A 21,492-nucleotide genomic window follows, 5' to 3' on the forward strand; every position below is an offset into this window, starting at 1 on the left:
ATCGGAGGTGTTAGCGACGTAATCTGTAAAGTTGTTCTAGAGAGCTATGGCATGTCAGGCTGCGCTTTTGTATGCTCTAATGTGGCTGAAAAAGCGGTTGAGGCTGCATTGAAGGTGTCGCAAAGTTCGGTATGGTTTGGACAGAGTAGAAGGATATTGACTGAAGGTTACTTTATGCGACGTACACGGCAGCGCGACAGTTCTCTGGGATTTTATTGTCAAAAGTGATAGCTATGACTTGATGGGAGGCACACTCGAAATTTGGTTGTAATCACTAACCATGAAATGTGCAGCATGTTTTGGACTACTTGAAAGCAACCTAATCTTGTAAGTTGTGCACAGGTTATTCTTAGTATTATGGCTCATGATGCATTGTGCAATATGAATGTAGAGGACTCGTGGAATGAAATCCAACAGGAAGTTCTAAACACAACACCATGGAGGAAGGAAACAAAACAAAAGAGGCCCTGACGTCACTTTTTTGAAGCCGGAAGTGCAGCCATGTTGGTGTGCCACCTCTCTTTGCGCCTCCAATCAGGGGTTCTGCAGCTCGCCGGAGCAGATGGGCGCGAACTTTGAACTTGCATCGTTACGAGCCGCCGGAAGTGTGTGCTGCCGACGCGCGTCAGAACAAAGCCTACAAAACTTCTGTAGCAGTTTTAGTGCAGCAGACGCGCTCCTGTGTTTTTTCGTGGCACGTTGAAGAAGACGACAAAGACCCGCGCCGTGATTGCTTGAGTGTATCTGTTGCTGGCCGACACTCACACTCACAGACCCAAAACACAACTTTCAAGCTTACACACCAAACCCCAAAGTCAGCTTTTCTCGAGAACAAAACGTGCTGCGGGAAATACACCGGCGGAAAAATCTTATCTCACTTTTCAGAGACCGAGAGCAGCAGCGAATGCTTCAGGAGCGCGGTTGCCATAGCAACGTTGACATTTGGTGTACCCGTCCTAGTGCTCCTTTGCGAAAAACACCATGTGACTTCCGCCACACCTTCTCCAATACGTTCGTGCTGGCCAGGGCCTCTCCTGGGGTTTCCTTCCTCCATGCACAACACCAAATAAGCGCAAGTACTTGGGAGTGCGATGTCATGTCACTGAAATTTCGCCGATGTAACATGAACTCAAGATAGTGGAAACATAAGAAAAATTACAATTATCCCTGAATTGATGCATTTCATCTCATGAGTACTGTACATTATTCTAAAACTACTTGATGTGCAGAAAGATGTGTGTACAACTAAAAATCAACTAAAAAACGACAAATTAATTTGTCGTTTTTGAGACCGTACCGTATTTACTCGATTCTAGCGTGTCCTCGATTGTAACGCGAACCAGTTTTCTGTGACCAAAAAAAAAATCCTTTACAGTACCACGCACCACATGCTTTCATACAGAAATACGACTTTCACTCATTTGCAAAAACAAAGATTTACTCCCAGTGCACTAAAGTTGCGATGCATAAAAAAAAAGTCAGTTTCGCCCGCAAGACGAAGCATCCATGGCGATAGCAAATTAGTAGACCGCTATACGAAGTAAGGATAGCAGTTTTATCGGCCGTATAAACTTGCAAACATTCGTTTACTTAATAAATTAGCAAGCATAGTGTTGCACAAGCAAACACTTCTCGATGGTGTTGTGTCTGGGCAGATGCGATGGCAAACACCGGCAGGAATCTACGTCGATGCGCAGCATGGTGGCCGCCGTCCAGACACGGCAGCAGTGGTTGACGATGATGGGGGCTGAGGACAGCTTGCCCTGAAGGCCCACACCACAGTGTCCACTCAGGAACAGCAGGTCAGGGCACAGCGAAGTGGCGCACACGACAGCATGGGCAGCTTCACACTGGTGCGTCCTCGTGCATGGGAGTATATGATGGTGGCTCTCCCTTGTGGCTGCATGTGCTGCTGCATCAGGCTAGGAACAGCAAGGGGCCTCTGCTGCAATTTAAAGTCTAGACAGCAGGCAGGGACGTGGACGATGACAGCAATAGCAAGTCCAGGTTGCTTCTCACTCTTCTGCAACACTGCTGGAATGCACTCCCCAAACACTTGGAACTAAGGCTATGGAGACCAGCGCGGCGTCGGCTGTTTGACACAATGCCGAACCACACGTCTGCTGCATAGTTTTATGCCGCAACAAAAAACAACCAAGTCCATATGAACGAAATTATTCGCATCAACCAAGTTTTCTCGGTTCAATTCCAGCGTGAAACTGGGCGATGCTCAACTGAACAAAGCTCTCTATGGTCCCCCAAGATTTTACACTTGCAAAATATTGAGTCCATCTAAACAACATAAGCTTTCTATTTCGAACGAGATTTCTCAGCTCGGGCGAGTATAGTAAAACTAGTGAATTGGTTTGCATTCGCTAAATGTCACAACATGGTCTAATCGCATCCATTAAGGCCTAATCGCATCCATTATGGTAACCAATGCTCACAAAAGCCCCATAAAAGGTTTTAATGAGCCACCGTGAGGAAATACGAGCCTAGCTAAGTGTTCCCTGTTCGCTGCTCCACACACAGCTTCCTAGTGGACTGCTGGTACTGCGTCTTGCTGCCTTCCTATAGCCAGCGTTTCCGGCGCCTGACTTGCAGAGACAAATGTGCCGACATTAGAAGCTATTTACATACGTACAGGAAAAGTCAGCCACCACGTCAGCTGCTGCACTCACTCACTTCGGGCGCGCTAGTTATCACGCACCCTGCCATAGGGTGCACAACATAGATTTTTTTTTAGAAAAAACTCGCTGCAAATCTCAGCGTCTATACGAGTTCGCTCGCACTCAAGAAGGAACATGCCCAACATAGCTAGCAATCGCATGTTTGAGCCTTCCTCACATTGAACCGATCAACGTCCCGTTTTCCAAGAGCTTTATCATCGTCATTCTTGACCACCTCAGTGACGTTACGTATGTAATCTCTCGTCTCGCAAGTACTGGTCGCCGCTCGAGCAAGGCACAGTTGATTCACGTCGTGTGCCTCAAGCCTTACCGCGAACGGGGAAATGAAACGTGCTAACGAAAGGTAGAAGACGACGAAGTTGGACTGTATGGCGAACATCTCCGTAGATGGCCTACCTACCTTGAGCTATCATCTGCCATCCTGTAAATAAACATGACCCAGCATCACACTTTACTTACGTTCGATTCGCTTGCACCACTGTGAACCACTCCACAGCGGTTCACGAGAAGTTGAGAAATTGTGCAGCTCGATTTCAGCGGTGCAGGCACGGCACGACACTCGAAACGAATGCCAAGGTGCAGACGCGGTGCAGGTGTTATGTTGTGTCCTGCTAATGTGCACAAAGTGCGTAAGTTTGAGAGGTCCTGAACTGCAGGTATGATCGGCTTCTGGGGCGTAAATACACACCACACTTGCGTAGACACATCAGACGCGCGTAAGCGGGGTTCTAACGGCGCCCCTGTGCTGCGTCGTCTGCTGCACTGCTGCTACGCACCTTTGCGCCTGCACCACATCGGCACCGACAGCGGAGTGGGTGCAACAAAATCATGAGCCAGTCCTGCGCCTTTCCTGCACCTTTTGAAACGAACGGCATGGTTCAACGGGCGCCATTGCTGCACCGCTGAAATGAATGGCAGGGTGCAGCAGCTCGGTTCAGGTGGCGCAGGCGCATCGAACACAACGTTTATAGATACTTTTTCAGTTCTGGAACTCCACCTTCCCAGGCGGGCGTGATTTCTTCCTAGGCGCTGAGAGGGCGCTGCGGTCACGGGTTGCGCGGTGTCGGCGGCAGCGTTCACGGCGTTCGCCAGTTGCGGCGCAGTTTGGATCTTTATTCAGTGACGCAGTTGCGTGTCCCCTTTATACGATTCTTTTCGCTTGCGTTTGTCTTGAACCCTGTGCGAGAACTTTGCCCTTTCAGTGCGTTCGGTTTGTGGGGCTATTGAACAGTGCGGCCGCGGACGGAAGCATTTGGTGACTCCGTCAACATGCTGTGTTTTATCTGATGTGCTGGGCTTAGCGCAATGCTAACCTGCTTCGCACCTGGCTGTACCAGCGGGTACAGAAGAAACACTCCGAAGCATTACTTTTTTGCGCCGCCATCGGATCCGGAGCTTCTCAGTAAATGGAAAAGAGCTATTCCCCGCGCGGACAAAGAGCTAAGCAAAACTAGCAAGGTTTGTGACGTTCATTTTCTCGAAGCGGACGTTTCGAAAACGTTTAGGCATGTTATCAACAGTAAAGTCGTTGAGATCGACCGGTCGTACTGGGCATTGAAGAAAGGTGCAGTCCCCGTTAACTTTCCCAACCTTCCCAGTTACTTGTCGAGAAAGCAGACTGGGCGGCGATCTCCGAAAAAGAGAAAGGCAGCATCTACGCATGATGTGACCACAAATGAAGCGCACTTGCCTACGGAGCGACCAGAGGAACTGTTTAACCATGAGGCACCTGTTCCCCTGCAGTGCACCAATTTTGCTAAGATTGTCTAGAATAGTGCGTCAGTATGGCTCCCAGCCAACTGGACAATGGCAGTACTCGAAGAAGAACCAGGGCAGCGTCGACAGATTGTTTTTTACGTGGCCGGAATGAAAGCGGGGGCGTACACAATCCTGAAGAGCGTCGTTGTGCGGGACGATATCACCTATGTTGTCCACGCAAATGGGAGGCTGCTCCGACAGTCGTCGTTTGATGTAGAGATTCGTTTTCTGCAAAATCTAGAAGCCCTGCTGCAGATTGTACACAACAAACAATTTTGCCTAGGCTACTCTTGCAGTGATGTTGCCACCATCAGAGCAGGGGTGAAAGTTGGAAGCACATTGTTCCACAAGGACTGCTCAGTTTTGACGGATGAGAAAAACGTGTCAGCAATATGTGCGTCACTTGAATAAGAGCCTGAAGAAGAAGACATCTACGCCAGCAAGGAGGAAGGTCCCTGTCGCAGCTTGTGTGCTGAGGAAGTGATTGATTCGTGCCAATGCAGCACGTGAGCGCAAAAAGCGGGAAGTGAAGCGGCTCAGTGAGAAGCTGAGCCGCTTCAAGGTTTGACCTTGGGCTAGTTGGTTCTTTTTTTCGTCCTCGTGTTCGCGCACGGATCATGCTCATACAATCACTGTGTACTGCGTTTGCATCGAGATACATATGTATTGAATAAGCCCATGTCGAATATTTCTTTAAAGTAGAATGAGCGTGGAGCATTTCGGATGGAAGAATACAAGGTAGCACTCGATGGTTCCGAGTTGCGCAGTCGCTGAACTTGAAGCGGGCAGCCAGCTCCTGAGGCTCAGAAGCTAAGCTATTCGGATGTCTATCATAAAGAAAACAGTTGTTCTGCACGGCTGTAAGGAAGTACCATTCGTGCTGCAATAGATTCGCACGATTGGCATGGCAAGTGAATTCGCGTGCACACTTGACAGCCACTGCTGCGCGAACATTCGTTTAAAACGCTGTCATTGATATTTTACCCCCGCTCAAAATCCCTGGGCGTACACATTACTCCTTGCGCAATACGGCCCGTTTCAAATAAATCGTGAACTGGAGTAGCCGCAAAAAATGCAGAGCAACTTTCCCAAAACAGTTATTTATTTTGCAGTACACAGCCAGAATTGGGAAGAACCTGAGATGCCGCGGCGGAACGCTGCCCGCTAGCAGACGACGCTCGCTCTCCTAGCGCAACGCGTAACCGCAACGCCGCGGTGGCGAGAATCGCGACAGGCCGCCTTCTCTCCGTGGGCGCGGCGCGGAGATACGGAACTGAAAAAGTATCTATAAACGTTGCATCGATCATACCTTATGTTTGTATCTGTGTATCTAACCATTTTACCACCTACCTTGCGCTGTCTCTAGTTTCTGAATGGTTACTTCAAATGGGCTGTTGTGCTAAGGTTCGAAATCAACCAACTTGGGTCACCGAGTATGTGCCAATGAACCTCATTGTAGATGCTGAACTAGGTACATACTGCTCTTCGAAAAAACGCCGACTTAGAGGGTATGTGCCACTCGGTCTGTGGTGGTCTTAATGAACCTTTTTGCTCACAACTTCTGTCAACGCTGCTCTTCAATGAGCGTCTTTTACACCAACTTTGTTGAATACCGTACTTATTCGAATATAAGGCGAGGTTTTTTCCAAGAATTCTTAGCCTCAAGGTCACCCCCTGCCTTATATGCGAATTTTGTTTTTCCTTTCTTCTTTTTCCTCCTCCTCCTTGCCTTTAGGTGTGGCCTTACGGCAGCGCATGCTGTGGTGCCGTGAAGCCACACTATAAGGAGGCATTTGCGCTGCCGTGAAGCCCCACCTAAAGGCAAAATTCGCGTAGAACCCACACTCCGCAGGTTGAAGTTCCCTTCCCCTCTATTCATGGTCGCCATTTTGCAATCTGGCTGTGTTAGTTATTCAATATTTCAGGTAATCCCCGCTATTCTCAATAATTCGTCGGCTACTCTGTATCGCCTTATATTGGTTTGCATACTCAAGATTTTTTCCAGGGACTTCCCCTAATCGCCCCCTCACCTGATAACCATCACCACCTTATAATCAAATAAATACGGTAGATATGTGCCACTGAAAATGTGCCACTCCACAAAGAGAAAAAATATCCCTTAGATTTCTCCGATGCTGAACGGAATCGAACCCACATCACAAGGATTCCTCAAGAACAGCAACCAGATGCATTAGCAGGCTGTGCCACAAAGGCACTGAGTGTGTTGCCACTTTTGAATGAGCACCTTTCATGCAACTGGGCCGATTTTCCACTTCTGGCTACCCGCAGGCTGCGAGAGCGCGTTTGTTTTACTCGGGCTGGACGCTTCTGGCTACCCGCAGGCTGCCGGAACCAGCCAGGACGATTTTGGTCTGGCTGCTCTCTGGCTAGCAGACGACAAAAAAGAGGCGATGACTGTTCGGCGCCATCTTTAAGCTTATAGATGATCGTTAAATACGGAGCAATGATGCTATGACACTCTTTAACGACCACTGAGGATATTCCATCAGGTCCAATTGCTTTTGTTTCATCTAAATGGCGTAATTGAGAATCGACGCCACCAACATCATATCGCCCTAGGGCGATAGGCGTTATTCAAAAGTGAACTCTCCCCAGCAGATATTTGCAAAAACACGGAAGTACTGATTAAAGCATTCCGCCCTCTGGTAGTCTGACGTCACGGTTTTGCCATCAATAGTTAACGAAGGTATGGATGTCTTCTTTTCGGTTTAGTTTTACATATTTTCACGATTTCAGGTTTTCTCTCAAGTCCTTCTTTAATTTAGCAAAGAAGGTATCTTTTGCAGATTTAATTGTTGCTTTCAATAGATTAATTATCATGACAAGCGTTTCTGATTTGCCAGACTGGTGTTGGCAGAAAACTTTTTATACGTTCGTCTCGCTTTCGTAATAAGGTTCCATATTTCAGCATTAAACCAAGGTTTCCGGTTTTTTTCGTTGCCGCATCATGCTTGCATGGTACCTTTATCGTGTTCTGCGCAAGTTGTCCGCGAAGTTGTTGTCGCTCGTTCCCACACAATGTGGTGACTTTTCGGTTCATCTTTCTCTGGTGGTATCCCTTTTCACATCGCTCACGTATATGCGACAATCTCTCTTTTTTCTGCTCTTAGCGAAGGCGTCGCAGCTAGCCTGTGTTCGCTCCGTCTCTCTATCGTATGCTTGGGTGGCAGCTCGAAACCGTTGTTCCAACTATAGGCTGTGGATGTTAAAGGAATGCACTGGTTGAGATGAGTAATGGCCACAGGTACATTAGCTTAATTATTGCTCTCATGATCGAACAATTCTATGGGCATCTCGCACTCAAGTACCATTCTGCTCTAGCATCTTTGTTGTGGGCTCTGTACATGGCCCGGCTCGCCCAACAAAACGATAGTGGCCCAAGCCTGACCTCAGCCCGTGTCAAAGTGACGAGCTGCCAGGTATTGGCTTTCGGGTAACCCGGAGCTCGTGCACACCTCTAACACCCAGTTCACACTCCGCGAAAATAGGGGGCTTGGTATATCTGTGGTGATTTTCTGGCTTTGCAAATGATTCTTCTTCTTTTCTTCTTAAATTCATGCATTGCACGAGGCACCAACTGGTGTCCTTGGTAAACTAAATGGGCCTGCTTGCTTATATTTCGGGGATATAGGAGGCGGTTTATTGGTGTGTGGGTTTTTGTAATAAATTACGGATGTGAACGTTCCTGAACATTATAGGTCTGGTTTATGAACAGCCCTTCATTTATTATATACTGTGCTGGGTGAGCTGTACCTGCCACTGAGATCAAATTTAGAGAAAATGGCCAATGTGCATTCAAAGTGGAAAATGTGTAGATGGGTGAGATGTGGCCTTCGCTACAAATTAATGAAGAAAGTTATCAGAAGTGTTTTATGTGGGCAATGTTTCAAATTGATGAATCATACCCAGGCAACAGTTTAAAGCTTGTGGTTTAATTTCTGGCAACTGAAATTTTTATTGCAACTGCTCGAAAGACACAGCTTTGCTGGAAATGGGGCTGTAATTCTGCAATGTTGCACAAGTCTCCCTTTTCCATATCTACAAACCATCCCTAATTTTCAGTAAAGTTTATGAATTTGGGCTTGTTATGATTTTACAAATGTTAGTCTAGTTTTATGAAAAGTAAATTCTATTCGCTAGTTTTTGTAGTCTCCATGTCTTCTTTTGGAAGTCTTCTGATGATAAAAAGACACATGTGGGGGTGGCTTGCTTTGAGGAAGTCTATACTTACAGAAAGGTTTCTGGACCAGTGGAGTTTGCCAACAGCAAAGTCACGGAAAAAGTTGCTGTAATCCAAGAACAATGTGTGGCTTGTCAATCTCTGGTATTCCATGTTTGCTGCTGGGGTTCACATGCACACATAATAATTGAAAAATAAAGGACAGGCAGAGTGTGCTCTGTCTCTGCCTTAATACATGGGAATGCCATCAAGATGCACCGTTACTGACTGGCCCAAGCTTGAAGCTTTTCTGCTGCTTATGTGCTGTGTCTAAAGGTTATCATGGCTTGCAAGCACTTTTTGTGCAGAGTTCGTGCAAGGGAGGTCAACCTGAGTGACGAATGCATATGCATCCCAAACAAATTAATAAAGTGTATGTGGCATCTCTACAGGATAAGCTTTATACCCCGCTCCCCCTCTCCTCGGGGTCATATCCATGGAATTTTATGAATTTTAAGGTTCACGGGTTGGCAGGCATGTTTCTATTTTTCTCTTTTTATGACAGTGCGCTGGTGATATAATGAACTGCACTCCAGCAGCATTCATAGATGAATGATGCCTCTCTCGAATGTGTTCCACATAAATTAGTGCATGCGTGAACAGATGTCGCAATGTCAAAAGAAATCATGAGCCATTCTGTGCAGGCTCCTGTGCTGAGCCTCCTCACGGGACCAAACATGGGCGGCAAGTCCACTCTCATGCGCCAAGCTGGCCTGCTTGTGATCATCGCCCACATGGTGACTCACTCCTTTCTTTTCTCATTGTCAGTATTGCACCTCGAAAGTCAGTGTTCTAAACAGCTGTTCTTTCATAGCTGGATTTAGCAGTGACTATTGTTACATTGCGGAAGTCGCATTTAAAGATGTATTTACACTATTTACAAGGAAGGCAACGATATATAAGATGGCTGTCGAGGCCGATTACACCTTGACACGTCAAATCGTCGTCTTCCGACTTTGGCGTCACTCTCGGTTGTGCCGTAACATAAGCCCCATCTGTAAAGGCGCTGTCTCGGCGCTAGCTATAATGGAGGTGAACTCTCGGCAAAGTAAGGCTTCAGCCGAGACAGTTGCACAATGTCAGTGGGGACAGGTGTGTCCAGCGGAGCAATCTCGTAGTTAACATTGCTAAGCTGCCACAGTATTGTGTTGGGCCCTGTGTAGGGTGGCAGCAGCTTTTCGGACAAGCCGATGTGGCGACATAGGCGGATGACGGAGCCAGGGGAAAACTGAACGTCCTGATGTCAGCTGTCGTACCGGACCTTCTGCGCAGCCTTCGAGTCGGTGAGCCGAGAGCTGGCAATCTGTCATGCCGTGTGAGCCTGGGCTAGGACGTCTTGAGCATATTCAGTGGGAGTGTTCACCGAGGAAGGAAGCAGTGTATCAAAGGGCAAAGTAGGGTGACGGCCGAAGGTAAAAGGGTGAAAAGCCAGCGGTGGCGTGACGGGACGAATTGTAAGTGAAAGTGACAAAGGGTGACGCGTTGCCCCAATCATTGTGGTCCTCGGAAACGTACATAGACAACATTTCTGTCAGCGTGCAATTGAGCTGCTCCGTGAGTTCGTTTGTCTGTGGGTGGAAGGCGGTGGAAAGCTTGTGCTAGGCAGAGCAGGAACGAACTAAGTGTTCAACAACGCGGGACAAGAAGGTACGGCCACGATCAGCGTGATGGAGGATGACTTCATGTAAAAGGAAATCCGCCACCTTAGTGGCACAGCTTTTGGGCAAAGCTCGCGTGATCGCGTAACAGGTCACGTAGTCAGTCGCGACCACAACCCACTTGTTGTCAGATTTCGAGTCGGAAAAGGCTCGAGAAGATCAAGATGGACGCGAAAGAAAAGTTCTGAGGGCACATCGTTCGGGTGAAGGTGTCCAGCGGGCAGCACAGCAGGTTTTTTGCAATGCTGGCAGAGCGCACAGGCTGCAGCATAGCGCCGCACGGAGCGTTACATACCTGGCCAGTAGAAGCAGTGCCGTACGCGGTCGTAAGTACGAGAAACTCTGAGGTGGCCTGCAGTAGCTGCGTCATGCAACTGCTCAAGAATTGATGTCCGGAGATGGCGTGGCACAACGAGTAAAAATTCTGGTCATTCGGGACGTAAGTTTCGACGATAGAGAGAGAACATTGTCGTGGAGTACGAACGTGTGCAGAGTGGGCTCAGAATGTTCAGAATTGAGACGATCGATGAGAACACGTAAGCAGTCATCACGCTGTTGTTCAGGGCAGATGTCATGCAAATCAGAATTGGCCAGTACACAAGCGTCGGTGTTGTGCGCATTATATTCAGGGGGATTGACAGGATGACGGGATAGGCAGTCGGCGTCCTTGTGCAGGCGGCTTAACTTGTATAAGACAACAAATGAATATTCTTGGAGCCATAGCGCCCATCTACCCAGTCGTCCAGTAGGATCTTTAAGTGACAACAGCCAGCACAAGGCATGGTGATCGGTAACCACGAAAAATGTGTGGTCGTACAAGTAAGGGTGTAATTTAGCTACTCCCTAAACTATGTGATGAGCAGGTTCTTTTGTCTAATATTTTCTGGCGGTTCTCTGAGGCGAAGCCTCCCAGAACCCAATCGAGGACAAAGCCGTTGGTTGGGAAACACACAAACTTTTAATAAAACTAAAAGGAAAAGAAAACCATAAACCAAACACACAACGATAACATGAAAACACGTAGCTGGAAGGCTAATGATATGAGGCAAGTTCGGGCAGGCTGCGGGTGTGCGTATGCACTACAGTCTCGACGCGGCGAAGCGGAGACGAGACGACGAGAGAAGCGTTGTTGATCTCACCAAAAGACGTTGTGTCGGAACGTTGTACAGGCTGCCAGAGCGTGGCAGCTCTGGCTCGGAGGGAGAAGACAGGCGGCTCGGCAGCACGAGCCGACGGTGGTGGCGTTCTGGTCGGGCAGCTGATCGTGGCACTCGGGCTCGTAGCCCGACAGCTCAGGTTCTGCCCACGGACGCAGACGCTCACCGGCCTCGGGCAGCAGCAGTTGATTATCGGGCAGGGTGGCGATGCCCGGGAAGGCAGGCGGCTTGGCAGCAGGGGTTGACGGCGGCGGCGTTCTGACCGGGCAGCTGGTCGTAGAGCTCGGGCCCGTAGCCCGACAGCTCTCGTTCTGCCCACGGGCGCAGACGCTTGCCGGCCTAGGGCAGCAGTTCTCGAACGGATGGAGTGGCAGCGCCCAGGAATGGGTTGGCAGGAGGCCCCGGCCGGGTGAAGTCCTGGTGGCTCGGGTCCGGAACCCGACGGCCGTCTTCAACTCCCGATCCGGTGGCCGACCTTGTCCTGGTGCCGCTTCTGGAACTACTCCTCCTACTGCCAGCGCGGCTCCTTTTTCTGCTGCTCTGGTCGATTCGTCGATTTCTCATTGGCTGCTCGAGGCTTCGTGTTCCTTTGTGACTGGATGCGCTTTCTTTTGGTGTTTTTCTTGTGCCGCGTGTTCACGTGCCGCACGGTCTTCGGCGTCGTCGTTTTCGGCGCGGCGCGGTAGAGCGGCGCGTGCTCTCCTTGTCGGCTGCTTCTTGTTTGAATGTACCGCACCTTGTCGTACACCACAAATATCACCGTCGCGCATCACACATCACATAAGCCCCTTTTAGGGACAAGTTTTGCCACAGGAAAAACTGCCGGTCAGTGCGCGACGCCTTTCACACTTATGCTCAAAACACAACACTCATTGGGCGTTCACTGTTCAGCCGGGAAAGTTCGCTGAGCATACACATCATAAAACTCACAAAAAAAAAAACACTTCAAATAATTCAACGTTGCAGACCAAGTCCTCTATTAACAAATATGTTTCCGTCCCAGGTCAGAATCCTGATATGGCAACCGGCTAATCATCAGTTTCTTAAGTTATTGCGTCCCAGGTGAGACGAACCGTGCGTCTCTTTTGCATTTGGGACAACCGCCCTGGAACGGCGCGTCGTTTACGCGTTTGCGATGATAGCACGGGTGCCGCTTTGCTGTGACGTTGAGAACACATACACGTAGGCCCCTGTTTGATCTGGAACCGGTGCTTTACTGCTTTGCTAGCCTCGACCTGGTCACCTGAATAGCCTTCCCCGACCTTACACGAATACAAAGTATATCTGCTGACCTTTGTCATGGGGAGATCTAAAGTCGATAACTCCCCTTCACATTCTCTAGGACCTGTATCAGGGAACTCCGAAGGGTGCTCTTTAACAAAGTTGCAGGCCTCCTCAGCTAGCAGGCCCTTCTTGTACTGACCTTGCGTGCATGCGTCGTCACTAAGTACTAACATGCTATGGGCCTTGTATTTAAAGTAACTGGCCTTTTCCTTTGACTCTGTACAAGTCTCCTGGCTGAGTACTTCCATACTCTTGTACATTTCATATAGACCTATCGGGTCTTCAGGGACGCAGTCAGGCAAGCTCACCTTCTCTTGAGGTGATTCATCTGGGTGGTCCTCGCACCTGACGAGGCCACTTGTCACCATTACAAGGGGCACACCGGAAGAGTGGGGGAGCGTTTCCTCGCTCGCCTCATACTCTTCGAGGCCATTGGCAATGCGAACTTTTGCCCAGTCCGTCGGGCTTTGTAGAGGTATCTGTGCCTCTTTATCTGATTTGCTTTTACTAGCACAGGTTCACATGCGTACCTCCTTGTCGGTGGTGTCTTCTTCGAGGTCACTACCACTGCGCACAGTTGCCCAGTCAATCGAGCTTTCTGAAGGCATTTGTGCCTCTTTATTCAATGTGCTTTTATTAGCCCAGATGCGCATGGGTGCCTCGATTTCATTGGTAGTTGCCTGCTGCCTGCTCCCTGAGCTATCCTCGGCCTCCTTGAGGTTAATGTCGGGACCTAGGCTGGTCCGTTTTCTGCTCATTTCTCTGCTGCCCTCTTGTTTAGTGCCTTTTCCTAACAAAACCCCGTGAGGGTATTTGGGGTAATCACTAAACAGAGATTTCGAACCCCCGAGTCTGGAGCTCGTGTTAAGCGCTTGATCAATAGAGCTTGTATAGGACTCGAGCTCGCGAGTCTCTCTCAGGGAGCGTGCCCGTTCCGCCTCTGCGACCTTGAGACGCAGCTGCAAAATACGTGCCTCGCGCTCAAGCTGATCTTTTCTCGCTTCTCGTTCCGCAGCCCGTTCTTCTCGCTCCGCAGCGCGTTCTTCTCGCGCTCGCGCCTCGTGCTTGTCTAACCACGCTGTTAGCTCTGCTCCCTCTAGCCCCATGCGTTCCGCTAAAGCTAACAGCTCTCGCGTGCCAGCCATGACTTTAACTGTTAGAATTAGCAACAGAATCCAACCAAACGAACGGCTTTGACCTGTCGCGCGGACGCCAATTTGTGATGCAGCGTGACTGCAGACGGTTCTTCAATTGGGGGACAACCCCATTAAGGGCAAAGCCCAATCGGGGACAAAGACCCAATGGGGGCAAAGCCGTTGGTTGGGAAGCACACAAACTTTTAATAAAACTAAAAGGAAAAGAAAACCATAAACCAAACACACAACGATAACATGAAACACGTAGCTGGAACGCTAATGATATGAGGCAAGTTCGGGCAGGCTGCGGGTGTGCGTATGCACTACAGTCTCGACGCGGCGAAGCGGAGACGAGACGACGAGAGAAGCGTTGTTGATCTCACCAAAAGACGTTGTGTCGGAACGTTGTACAGGCTGCCAGAGCGTGGCAGCTCTGGCTCGGAGGGAGAAGACAGGCGGCTCGGCAGCACGAGCCGACGGTGGTGGCGTTCTGGTCGGGCAGCTGATCGTGGCACTCGGGCTCGTAGGCCGACAGCTCAGGTTCTGCCCACGGATGCAGACGCTCACCGGCCTCGGGCAGCAGCAGTTGATTATCGGGCAGGGTGGCGATGCCCGGGAAGGCAGGCGGCTTGGCAGCAGGGGTTGACTGCGGCGGCGTTCTGACCGGGCAGCTGGTCGTAGAGCTCGGGCCCGTAGCCCGACAGCTCTCGTTCTGCCCACGGGCGCAGACGCTTGCCGGCCTCGGGCACCAGTTCTCGAACGGATGGAGTGGCAGCGCCCAGGAATGGGTTGGCAGGAGGCCCCGGCTGGGTGAAGTCCTGGTGGCTCGGGTCCGGAACCCGACGGCCGTCTTCAACTGCCGATCCGGTGGCCGACCTTGTCCTGGTGCCGCTTCTGGAACTACTCCTCCTACTGCCAGCGCGGCTCCTTTTTCTGCTGCTCTGGTCGATTCGTCGATTTCTCATTGGCTGCTCGAGGCTTCGTGTTCCTTTGTGACTGGATGCGCTTTCTTTTGGTGTTTTTCTTGTGCCGCGTTCACGTGCCGCACGGTCTTCGGCGTCGTCGTTTTCGGCGCGGCGCGGTAGAGCGGCGCGTGCCCTCCTTGTCGGCTGCTTCTTGTTTGAATGTACCGCACCTTCTCGTACACCACAAATATCACCGTTGCGCACCACACATCACAAACTAACACCAGGCACTCCCATTCAGTAATTGAAAATTTTCTCTCGGCGGGTGACAGGAAGGCAGCTGGCATATGCAATTACACGCTCTTCATTACGCTGCAATTGAACGAGTACTTTCCCAATGCCATGGCCACTGGCATCCGTGTGAAGTTCAGTGGCGGCAAATGGATCATAATAAGCCAGCAATGGGGTAGTCGTTAGCAAGCATACGAGGGCGGAGAAGGCTTAATTTGGTTTGAACAGGGCCCCACGTGAATCCAACTTCCTTCTTAAGTAAGTCGGTGAGTGGGCGAGCAGTGGCGCCGAAATTCTTGATGAAACGACGGAAAAGGAGCATAGTCCAATAGAGATTCTTACGTTTGTGGTAGAAGATGGCACAGGAAAGTTCTGGACAGCGTGAATCTTGTCTGGGTCAGGTTGAACGCCAGCGGCACTGACGAGATGGCCAAGAACGGTAATTTGACGACATCCGAAGTGGCGCATAGATGAGTTCAATTGCAAGCCGGCGCATCGAAAAACAGCAAGAATAGCCGACAGAGGCCTGAGATGACTCGCAAAAGTTGGTGAAAACTCTATCACATCGTCTAGATAACGCAGACATGTGGACCATTTATAGCCACGTAATAAGGAGTCCATCATTCTTTCGAAGGTAGCTGGGGCATTACAAAGGTCGAGTGGCATAACCTTGAATTGATAAAGGCCGTCAGGTGTTACGAAGGCAGTTTTCTCATGGTCCATGTCATCTACCGATATTTGCCAAAAGCCTGATCGAAGGTCTATGGACGAGAAGTACTTGGCTTCGTGCAAGCAGTCCAAAGCGTCATCAATACGCGGCAAGGGGTGGGCATCCTTGCGAGTGATTTTCTTGAGGTGTCGGTAATCGACACAAAAGCGCCAACTGCCGTCCTTCTTTTTGACAAGGACGACAGGGGACACCCACGGACTGGAAGATGGCTTGGTAAAGCCTTTAGTCGACATCTTATCGACTTCTCGTATCACCTGTCATTCGGCATGTGAAAGACGGTGTGGCCTGTGGCATATCGGTGTAAATACGATCGGTGACCACCTATATCTGGCCTAAAGGGCGGTCGTCAAGGTAAAAAATGACGCGGTAAGTTTCCAAAAGACGGCGGAGGTCAGCAGCTTGTGCAGTAAGAAGGTCAGGTGCGAACATCTTGCTAAGTTCGTCTGTGAGAGTCGGTGAATTAGAGGTTCCTGTAGAAGGCGGCGGAATTTCAGCGTCAAGTGCCAATATCTCGCAATCGTTGACAGGCAAGATATCGCCCAAAGACATGCCTCTGGGAACAATTTGAGTCCAGCAGTTAAAATTGAGGAGAGGGAGCAAAGTCTGATTGCCTGTAACAGTGAGCACGGTATGGGGGATGGCCAAATTCCTTTGAAGCAGTATATCAGTGGTGGGACATAGCACGTAGACGTTCTCAGCAACAGATGGAAACGACGTCGCGTATGCTGTGGCTTGGGGGGACAGGCGGATGTCTTCGGGAGAGCATAACCATGGCAGTGTGACAGGTGGACTATAGCAGCCGTGGGGTAGCTCAAGCTGAATGACCCTAGACGTGCAGTCAAAGAGGGCTGAATGGGAGGATAAAAAGTCTAGGCCAAATATAACGTCATAAGGGCAATGTTCTAAAACAGCAAGCAATATAATTGACATCCTTGCGGTGACATGAAGTGTTCTTACGTAAGCCGCCTGGGCAGATCGGAGTCTACAGCAAATCACTGGGGCAAAACAATGAGGCAGTGTTCATCACAGCGAAGGTTTCGCTCTTCCTCGGCTGCAGTAATTGTCTCCCTTGCGATGTGGCCTGTGGCATATCGGTGTAAATACGATCGGTGACCACCTATATCTGGCCTAAAGGGCGGTCGTCAAGGTAAAAAATGACGCGGTAAGTTTCCAAAAGACGGCGGAGGTCAGCAGCTTGTGCAGTAAGAAGGTCAGGTGCGAACATCTTTTTCCATGTCGCCACAACAGCGGGCGACATGGGAAACAGTTTCTTCTGGAAATGACATACTTGGTGACACAATAACATTATGGAATGTAGTGTCAAATGCTGTGCTAGAAATTCTTCTACACAAAACGAAGGGGCTGTAGCCTTTGTTGTGTTGGTTGGCGATATATGAAAATGTTACAAGAAGTTCAGTTCAATCTGTGGTATATGGAAGTATTGTTTATATCGAACAGTTTTAACCTACCCTTCAGAATCTGTCACACATACGTACCTGCACATGCATGATGAAAAAGGTAAATGAATAGCAATAAAAAATAGTGCAGATTCCACGCACTGTGGGAATTGGTGTACACAAAGCTTTCATGAACCAGCAAGGCACGTTATAGCAAGAGATGCACTGCAGCCACCCTAGCGAACCTTGCAGAGAAGTACTGCGGATTGGGCAAGTTGGTGCATCGTATTCGTGACTTCCTTTAGCGCAACTCAGTTTGAGTATGAAGGGAAAAAGGGACAGGTGACAGGGTGAGCGCTCACCCTGTCACCTGTCCCTTTTTCCTTTCATACTCAAACTGAGTTGCGCTAAAGGAAGTCACGAATACCTTGCAGAGAAAGCACAACTTTTATTTGGCATTAAAACGTGATGAATAACTAGACACAATGTGTGCTTGACCTTGTAGAATTGTGCCACACCACATTACAATGAGAGATGGGCAGCGAATGTTGGCGATGAATGCGTCAAGTAATTTCTATTTTCATCGTAAGCTAGAAGATGCGTACGTAGAGCATACCTACACTGTAAACGTGGAGGCATGCATCTTGCAACATATTTTTTTTAGTAATGTTCACGTCAGATGTGCGCTCATTACGTTTATTTGTGGCTCGAATATTAGTCGCACCAGTGTGCAGCGTGACTCATTCGCTTTTTGATGGAAAAGGCAACACCATATGCGTGACTGAAAGGGCTATTAGAGAAGACTGTTGCTGCACTAGTGGTTGCTGATTGCAGGGAGCTCGTGTGCCAGCAGATGCCTGTGAACTCACCCCTGTTGACCGCATCTTCACTCGGTTGGGAGCAAGTGACAGAATCACTTCTGGTGAGGATCCTTATTTTTAGCAGATGACGCTTGGTCTCGTCTATTCACAGCCGAAATTGTATAAGAAATTCTTGTGTGCATTTTGGCTCTATTTTGGACATGTTTTGAAATGCTATAAACATTTTGATAATTATCTCTTGGGTTGTGTAAACATCTTTTATTTATGTTGAAAAATTGGCCTCTGGGCCTGAGTTGGTCTCCATCAAGGAATCTAGGCCAGGGTTCATGATATCAGTGAATTAAAATTGGGTCAGTAGGCGAGATAGGAAGGTGCCTTTTTCAGAGTTCTTCTGTAGAAGTGCATTTTTAAAGCAGGTGTGCTGCATCGGCTGCTCTTTCATTTTGTTCAGGGTTGTTGTGGTCGCCACCTCTGCTTCTATGAGCTGTCTGGTAGCGCTGCCTGTGTCGGGGCCGGCATTGCCACGCAAAAATAAAGGCCCTTGATGTTGCGATGCTCACGGGGGTAGACGCGTCTCTTCTTTGCATGCAACGTTCGAGCCACCTCATCATTCGACCTGGTGTCAGAAGTGGCCGAATGGATGCCTTCGTTCGCCTTTATCTACAGAAGATCTACACGGCAGAATAAACCATAGCTAGCCTGCATCACACTTCCTATTCCAAGTGACTCGGTATTTCTCTTCGGCAACATGACGCCTTTGACTTCACCAACGCTGTGTCTTGGCCAACGTGGAAAACAAGTTATGAAGACTACACAGCTGTCTCTGGAGTTTGCCATGCTTCCATAGAAGTGGAAGTACATTCAATTTTATACTGTATGGGCCCCCTATATTCGTCCGCTGCTCGACACTATTTTGCTTTCTGGCGATGAACTGCTATCCTTCGAGACCAGCGCTTCACGGAGCACATTGTTCACCCGGCTAACGAGCTCTATGAATCTTCTCGCTTTCACTAGCGTACTCAAGAATGAGACGAAAGCGTTGACGCTTACTTGACAGAACTGTGCAGACTAGTGAAGCATTGCAACTACCCGTCGACCCAAGTCGAAAAGCGTCTCATGCAGGACAGATTTGTAGTAGACACTCGCCTCTCGGATCAGCTGTGCCGTAACTCCACATTGACGCTTCGACTCAAGCACGTCATTGGAAAGACACCGACAAAGAAAAAGCGGCCACAAGAACTGCAGAAGGTTCCACGCCAGTTCAACTAGACACATCCAAATTTCGTAGATCCCCTCGACGCTCGTATGCCAGGCAGCGAGACTCGTTTCCCAGAATGAAACGCTCCGGCAATGCTACTTGTTCTTTCTGCGCGTGTTCGTTGCATCCACGCTCAGAATGCCCAGCACGTGCGTCGCTCTGCAATCACTGTCGAAAGAAAGTTCGTTTCGCTGAGGTCCCGCAAAGCAAAGTCTACCGAGCTTGCTACTATCTGCCTGAGATAGGCAGATAGTGGTGCCTGAGAACGCCAAGTACGTAGACGTCACGGTAGACAATTTTACTGCCTCTTTCAAGGTCGACTCTGGTACGGAAGGTTTCCCTACAGTGCCTCCGCAGCTCGACAAAGTGGACAACAAATCCAGGTCAACCGTTTCAAGTACTCATCTGGCAAGGAAAATCAAGTGCCTAGCGACTGTATGTGGTGCAGTCTACTCCATTACTAGGTTTCCCAGCGCTCCAAGCACTCGAGGTCATCAGATTCCTTGGAGGCTTAACGACACCTCAACTGCAGCATCATGCGGAACTGTTCAAAGGCCTCAGCATGCTGAAAGATGAGTACCATATCAGAACTTCTCATCTTACGATGAAAAATATCCAATCATCTTACCAAAGGACCACTACTACTGCGAGCGCCTCGTCATGCAGCACCATCGACAACTTCTTCATGCAGGAGTTCGGATACACTTGTACAAATAAGGAAAAGATTTTGGATATTACGAGGATGGCAGCTAGTCAAGAAGGTCATCAGAGGATGCATCGTGTGCCAATGCTACAATGCCAAACCTTTCTCTGATGTAACTGCACTGTTACCACCTGAAAGGGTGACCATTTCGGAGCCCTTTCAACTAACGGGACTAGGTTTCGCCAGTCCCCTCTGCATTAAACATCTAGATGACTATGCCAAAGAGTATATTTGCCTGTTCACGTGCGCCTATTCAAGCTGTTCACCTCGAACTAGTCGAAGACATGACCACCACAGGCTTTCTCAACGCTTTCCGATGCATTGTCTCGTGGCGGGGACTTCCTTCTGTTATATATTCCGACAACGCCTTAGCATTGAAGAAGAGAAAGAGAGAGCTTTGAGACTGTGGCAATCATTGAGAAATGACGAAGTTGGTAACTACATCGCTAACCATCACATAAAATGGAAATTTATCGCTGATCATGCACCATGGTTAGGCGGTTTTTATGAGAGATTTGTCAGGTCTGTCAAGCTGGCATTGAAGAAGTGCATCGGAAAGGGATCTCTTACAGAGAAACGCCTACAAAACAGCTACCTCATCCTTCTACAAGAGTCCAGCTAGCCCCGGCAATTATGGAGCGTTGTTCGAATAGAAGAGCTCCATAGAGTAAGGGATGGCAAGACTGGATCCTGTACCTTCTGGTCTACAAATCAGGTAATAGAGACTCGCCACTAAACTACTGCCCAATTTCCGTAACAAGCGTCCCTTGCAAAATCATGGAACATATCATTTTCTCTCACTTAATGGACTTTTGTGACTCAAATGATTTCTTTCATTCATCACAGCACAGTTTCCGTAAGGGACTGTCTTGTGAAACCCATTTGGCCATCTTTCTTCATGATCTACAGTGAGACCTCGATACTAATACACAGACCGACGCAATTTTCCTCGATTTCGCAAAAGCCTCATCAACACCTGCTTGTAAATCTTTCACAGTTGAATATTCACCCTAACATATTAAGATGGATAAAAGAATTTCTTACTAATCGTTCACAGTTTGTGCAAAAAAATGTCACAGTTTCGCCTGAATGCGATAGCAACACAGCAATGTCATACGAAGTTAGGTGAGCGGCTTTGGTAGCAATATGAATTGTAGTAAACATGAGCTGATTAAGTAAGCAGGTGTGCTGTGGCGTAAGTAGACCGACATGAAGAGAGACTCGATGACCACGAGGAGGCGCGTGTGAAACGGTAGTGTTGATGAGAAGCGCTTCCCGTGGGCAGCGCGTGTGAAAGGACACACCTGTAGAGCTGCACTGCCGACCCGGGCAGCATTGCATGTGTAGCGTGCGTTGGAAAATGTGGCCCGACTATTACTAACTGATTGAACAAGCGTGGTGTGAGCGCGCACAAACAAACATGAATAGATCACACTGAATGACTGCAGACAACGACTGTCAAAA

The 21,492-nt window shown here is 49.0% G+C and overlaps 1 protein-coding gene across 1 annotated transcript in view; it reads left to right on the forward strand.

Moving 5' to 3' along the window:
* LOC119451027 (DNA mismatch repair protein Msh6) overlaps positions 1–21,492 on the forward strand; it is a 383,914-nt gene that overhangs the window by 314,457 nt on the left and 47,965 nt on the right. Inside the window, exons 26-27 of the mRNA XM_037714459.2 lie at positions 9,333–9,425; positions 18,081–18,168. Of these exons, the coding sequence (XP_037570387.1) occupies positions 9,333–9,425; positions 18,081–18,168 (181 nt within the window). The remainder of the gene's footprint in view (positions 1–9,332; positions 9,426–18,080; positions 18,169–21,492) is intronic.

Source organism: Dermacentor silvarum, chromosome 4 (genome assembly GCF_013339745.2).
Source record: "Dermacentor silvarum isolate Dsil-2018 chromosome 4, BIME_Dsil_1.4, whole genome shotgun sequence".
Classification (NCBI taxonomy): domain Eukaryota; kingdom Metazoa; phylum Arthropoda; class Arachnida; order Ixodida; family Ixodidae; genus Dermacentor; species Dermacentor silvarum.